Here is a 6527-nt window from a genome sequence, read left to right on the forward strand (position 1 = left end):
TTTCTTTCTAAATTATAAAAATTGTGGTTTGCTCTCAATTTGAACTTTGAAGTTAGTACATTACTAAACTTCTTGCATTTTGATGGCTTGTTGAAACATGATTGATGTATTTGTGAGTCCATTGTCTTGGAAGTTCTTTATTTTGTGTTCAATGTACTTATAATACCTTTTGTAGCATTGCTTTTTTGATATATATTGAAACCTGTCATTGCAGATGCCATTCCCTCGCGTAGAGCCATGGTCTTGCAAATATCAGTTGCTATGAAAGCCATGCCTTGGTACAGTTTGCTTCCGACTATTTCTGAGTACCTGACAGAACTTGGCTGGACAAAGTCCTTTCCTAGATTACATAATGTCGGTTGGCTTTCCTACGTTGTGTATTTAGCGATTTATATGGTTATTGTAGAGTTTGGTATTTATTGGATGCATAGAGAGCTGCATGACATAAAACCACTTTACAAACATCTTCATGCCACTCATCACATCTACAATAAACAGAATACTCTCTCCCCATTTGCTGGTTAGTACATTCAACATTCAATACTTCAACACCGCAATCATAGTCATATGAAGCTAATTTGTGTTTTCAATTTATACGTTCACTTTGTTTTTATCCTTTTTTATCCTTGATATGCTATTGCTGAAAATGTTTTTGGTCTATTGTTGGGTTATTTGATAACTTATGTATGTGTTTGTTAAATTATTATGACTTTAAGGATTAGAGCTTGGTTAAAATGCCTAAATGTGTTGTGATTTTGACTCTTGAGTGTTTTATTGTTGAATCTTGAAGTTAATCACTCGTATTAAAATAGTGTCATACACGATATAAGTTTGATGATATGATACATCAGCCACTTAGGATATGATACCAATATTGTATGGCGTAGTTTGATGTTAACTGAGTCCCTTAAGCATATGGTACATGGATTTGATCCCGGGCTGGTGAGTATGGAAGAGCGCTTGTTGACGGATTAGTCTTTAGCTTTCTGTTGAGGGATACCTTGACCAACAAAAATAAAGCAATCTTGCTAAACCTTATATATCGATGAAACATAGTGATCTTTTTTCTGTTACACCAAGAGTTAGAAGTGAATATGATTTTGCTAATCCGGCCATGAAATCAAACATGCACATAGTAATTCAGGCAAGAAGTGAACCTGATTGAAAAGCTGAGCAAAGTTTAGGAATCCCTTCAAAAATCGAAAATCTTCAAGATTTTTATTAAAGACTATTTAATATATGAGGGATGAGTGGTCATACAAGACATAATTAGGAATGATGTCATTAGAGAAAAAGTAGGGAAAATTCCTACCGAAGAAAAAACGAATAACATACATTAAATGAGTTTTATTTTTACTATATGTTGATAGTGACATTTACATTGAAAGTAGAAACTTCATTAAATGGGCAGAAATAATCAAAGAGATACTTAATGAATGGATGACTACTCACTAAGAAGAATATCACAGGAGTTTGAAAAATAGTTAGTGAATACAAAACAATAATTAAGTGTAAATTAGTTTATGTATGTTTAAATTTAGAGTTTAATTTTCATGCACTGACAGTAAATATTTTTACACTGTCAATGCATCACAACCAATCATTTGCGTAACTTTTGAAGTAATTATGGTTTTAGTCAAACATTCTCAAAGATCTGACTGTTACGATACACCGAAAGTGTATATGAATCCAATCCTTAAACTTATTGTTTCTTAACTTGTGTCCAACCTTTTAATAGACCAAATATAAGATGGACAGAAGGAGTATTGTTTGTGGGCCACAACAAACACACCAGAAAACAAACATATTTTGTAATAGTATCTGTATTTTTGGAAGTTTGACCTTTGTTGTTCCACTTTTTAAACACAAAACTTGATGTGTGGGTACACGCACTTCAAATTGTCTATCTATAATTTGAAAATGATGAAAGTAATTGAACGTAACCACATATATTGGTGTCGTATCGGTATCTGACACCAACATATGTCAAGTATTAGACACGCGATCAATTTGAAGTGTCAGTGTTACGTAGTCTATAGACTAACTTTTCTTGCCATATATCTCAGGTTTGGCTTTTCATCCACTTGATGGAATACTTCAAGCATTACCACATAGTATTGCTTTGTTTATTGTCCCAGTTCATTTCATTGCACATTTAGTTCTCTTATTCATTGAAGCTATTTGGACTGCAAACATTCATGATTGCATTCATGGAAAATTGTGGCCTGTTATGGGAGCCGGTTACCACACCATTCATCATACCACGTATCGGCATAACTACGGTCATTACACCATATGGATGGATTGGATGTTCGGCACTCTCCGCGACCCTGAGAAAGACGAAGGCAAAGATATGTGATGAGTTTGCATGATGAAGGCTTGACTCGTGTCGTTTCATATTAATCGGCTCGTGTTATCTTGACTGGTTTGTTGAAATGTTTGTTCATTGCATGTAAAGCATTGTATTTTGTTGTGTTAATTACAAGGTGATGTTAGAATGTAGAGACACGGTTGAGGGTTAAAATGGAGAGTTTCTTTGTATTTGACTCAATTGTTACTTTGTAGAACCACATTTTATTTTATGTGGTTATTTTCTTTATCAAATTGTTTGGTAGAGTTTGAGATGACAATGCTATTCTTATGGATAAGAGTTTGACTTTGTAACTTCAAGAAACAAATTCCAAACCACATGTGATAGTCTAAAATGATCATTAGTGTCATTCTTATTAATAATAACTTCAGCCGAAAGCTAAATCAAGTTTGACTAATTATTGTTTTAGATAAAACTTAAACTCAGATTCTCAGGAATAATTTATTTTTAACTAATACTCATCATTTTTTTGTGTTTTCCATTTTCGATTTAACTCATTTTAACTCGCAGACTCTCAATTCCACTAAAATAATATTTGTGTAAATCAAATAGAGAATACACATAATAAAAGAAATCACATACCATGAAACAAGCATAAGGTTTTCTAGTACAAATGAAAGATAGTGACTTAAAAAAAAAAAAGTTTACAAACACTGTCTAAAAAGACCACAAACACCAAAAATAGCATTAAAACTCAAAATGTTGTGCACACATATAGGAATAACATAACATTGAAATTTCTTTAGTATAAAAAACATAATAGACAAATTTCCAAGTTGTGTTCAACTTTAAAACCAAGAAAAGAAATTTACATTAAATCAATAATCTAAATAAATGGATAAAAGTTAAGTCTAGAAAAAAATTCCAAAAATGTATACTAACTAAGAAGCTATAAAAAAAAAAAAAACTAACATGAATATGTTTAAAGTATACTACTACAGGCTACTTCCTTCCATCCATGTAGTTCAACATATGAGCTTGAAGAATATCCATATCACTGTATCCATTAAATTGAAATCCTTGTGGTAGGTTTTGAAGATTTTGGAAAGGAATATTTTGCATAGCAATAGGATATGATTGCATTGCTAGTGTATTTCCATTGTAGTAGTATGGTGACAAGTTTTGATCATTTTCAGCTTCATCCTTATTTTTCATATCAATTTTGGAATCATAGATAACATTACCATCAACTTGGTCGGCCCAATTAATTGAATTAGCATCAACCTGCTTCCACGGATAAGATTGCATATATTTACCCTTGTTAGGCGATTCTCTCTGATACGAGCCTTGTGCATTGACAAACATAGGAGAAGATTGCCAAAACACTAAGTTGTTTTTATCACTAGTATTCATTAATGGATGGAAAATTTGTGCTTGAGGCATGTTGTTTTGCATGAGATTGTAGTAGTTACTTGAATTTGAAGCAAAATGAGGAGTAATAGGTTTTTCAATTTTGTTTGATTCAACTTTTGCTTTTCCCTTAACATCTCCTTGTAGCATATTCATCTTTTGATTACAAGCATCAAACTTAGAATCTAAAATGCTAGCAAATAACCTTAATTGTTCCTCACTAAGAGAATTGAAAGATTCATCCCAAGTTGGATACATGATCTTTAACATCTCTTTGCGAACTTTTGATATCTCGTATTCGACTTTTTTCATTCTTTCCTTGAAATATTCTTGAACATCGTAGATCTTAGGACGTCTGTCGATTGTCGTATTAAAATATTTTTGAAGAATTCTGCGTACCTCTTTTTTGTCTTTGGGCCATGTTTCAGGTTCAACATACCCTTATCCTTCAAAGTTAGGTGCATAGAGAATTACGCAAACATCAACATCACAGAGAATGGAAAATTCGTTCACTTTTTTCATTAATCCATTCTTTTTCTTTTGAAACGTTGTCTTTCTAGATTTCTCCTTTTGAATGAGTTCCACAGATATTCTTCCACGACCTATTTTCTATGAACAAAAAAATACCATCATGCATTAATTAGTATATTATAGTATATATTTAGACAAATAACATGATTTTAATTAAAAATTAAAAGAAAAAAAGGGGAAGAAAAGGTTATTTTGCACTTATAACATACAACAAGGAAGCAACAAAATAAAAAGTCGTAAAAAATGACAAGACAAGAAATGCAAGGATAATTACCAAAAAGAATGACTACACACAAAATCAGATTGAAGCAAGCAAAATATATTTTCTCATGCATGTAAGGATGCATTGAACAAAAATATATTATAGTTCATAATATCCAAATCATATTCGATAACTACTATTCACAATGCTAAAGTATAAAAAAAAAATGTTTCAATCCAATGGAATTGTTAAGATTTGTGATGGATAAGTAAATGTACGTATTGGCGGATCTTGAATCAAAATATTGAATTGGTCAAAATTTTAATATATAAATAAAAAAGTATAATATTATATTTAATATAAGAAATTTAAGTGGTAAATTTATAAAAAATTTATTGGAGAGAGATAGTACATCAAATTTTAGTTTACATTTTTAATAATTAAAATTTAATTGAAAAATTTATTTTATTTTATAATTATAGTAGTTTATTTTGTAATTTTTTTTATAAATTATTCCCTTAAATGTTTTTATAATAGACATTTGAACTATAAATTGATCTACAAATCTTTTGTGTATTTGGTCGATCTTAAAGATTTTGCGACCCCGTTCTAATCTTAAAAATTGAGTATAATAAAATAAATACAATTTTAATGATTAAAAAAATAGTAAAATAATTTTTAATTCCATATACACATATTAATCTACCGAATGCAATGAAGACCTACACATGTCATTTGATTAAGTTAATTGGTGTAACAAGAAAATACATATATAGCATGTGATCTTTACGTATTAGATTCAAATATACATTACGAATAATCCAACAACACGATTCAACTCATATAAACAATTATACTCCTAAAATACACTAATTAAAGATGCCAAAATTACAACAACATACACCACAATATCTATATTAATTAGCATATTTATTAACATATGTTATGTCATATGTAGTCGAAATTCATCACTAAGTAGCGTATATTAAACCACAATTATCATATAGACTTATATAATTTGGTTTCTACAACTTTGTCAAAATTAATAATTATTCATTTTTTAATTTTTTTTAAAATAAATATTTTTTTGTATAAAATTTAACTACTTCCATACATTCAATCAAATTCATTTTTAAGAATTTCCTTCGAACTCATATACTCATCTCCACAAATATAGAAAAGATAACGAAGAATATCTAATAAAATTAGAAGAGTAATTTTAGAATTTAAGTACAAATATAAAATTTTGTATTTTGCACATAATTTCATCCATAAAATATATCTACTAAACCTGTTGTTGACAAAATTATAACTCTAAAATAAACGTAGTAGTATTTATTTTTAAATATTATTCTGACCCATAAAATGTCTCATAAATAAAGTTAAAATACTATATTTTAAAAAAAATATTAAAATACTATCTAATAGTAAGGAATTAATATAACATTAAAAAAACACTCTAGAAGCTATCTAATACTAATATGAATAAGGAATTAAGATATGAATATGCTTATATAAAAAAAACAACTTTTTTTTTAATAATGCAGAATCCTTTTTCAATCACTAATACTGGAGAATATTTTGACCACTTATGCTTAAATACGATACAAACACACTTTTTTTTAATGTAGATAATTTCTTTCAAATCAAGGGAATAAAAACTAAAAGATGAGTCAAAACTTTCACTCCAATATTTCATGGACATATCAGTGTGTTACCAATAACAATAGGAACATTACTCAAATTCTATATTAAAATAATAAACTTAGTGCTAAAAATAATCTATTAAAATTGTAGATAAAATACCAAGCAAGTCTAGTACCTGTTACCTAATGCTGGAATCCAATTTTTCTTCCTCTTTTTGTTAGTGTTTGCCGCGGTCACATTCATTAGAGAATTGTACTGCGCACCCCCCCACTTTTACCTCGCACCCCCCCAACTATAAGTAAAAGACCATACTGCCCCTAATTTTAACTATAAAACCCTAAAAAAAATACACTTTCCTTTTTTCACCAATTTGTTCGAAACTCTGAAACATCCGATTCTCCCACCCTACCAAATATTCGAACCTTT

At 29.5% G+C, this 6527-nt stretch overlaps 2 protein-coding genes across 2 annotated transcripts in view; one reads left to right on the top strand and one right to left on the bottom strand.

Annotated features, from left to right (window-relative positions):
• The window catches only part of LOC101511716 (delta(7)-sterol-C5(6)-desaturase-like), a 4121-nt gene extending 1491 nt beyond the window's left edge, over positions 1-2630 (top strand). The window contains exons 2-3 of the mRNA XM_004489481.4: positions 215-520; positions 2067-2630. Coding sequence (XP_004489538.1) covers positions 215-520; positions 2067-2359 — 599 coding nt within the window. The 3' untranslated portion in view covers positions 2360-2630. The remainder of the gene's footprint in view (positions 1-214; positions 521-2066) is intronic.
• Positions 2631-3313: 683 nt separating this feature from the next.
• LOC101506363 (uncharacterized) lies at positions 3314-4033 on the bottom strand. Its single transcript, XM_073365164.1, has one exon. The coding sequence runs from the start codon at positions 4031-4033 to the stop codon at positions 3314-3316; it is 720 nt and encodes a 239-aa protein (XP_073221265.1).
• Positions 4034-6527: the final 2494 nt, after the last annotated feature.

This window comes from Cicer arietinum, chromosome 2, assembly GCF_000331145.2.
Source record: "Cicer arietinum cultivar CDC Frontier isolate Library 1 chromosome 2, Cicar.CDCFrontier_v2.0, whole genome shotgun sequence".
Lineage (NCBI taxonomy): Eukaryota > Viridiplantae > Streptophyta > Magnoliopsida > Fabales > Fabaceae > Cicer > Cicer arietinum.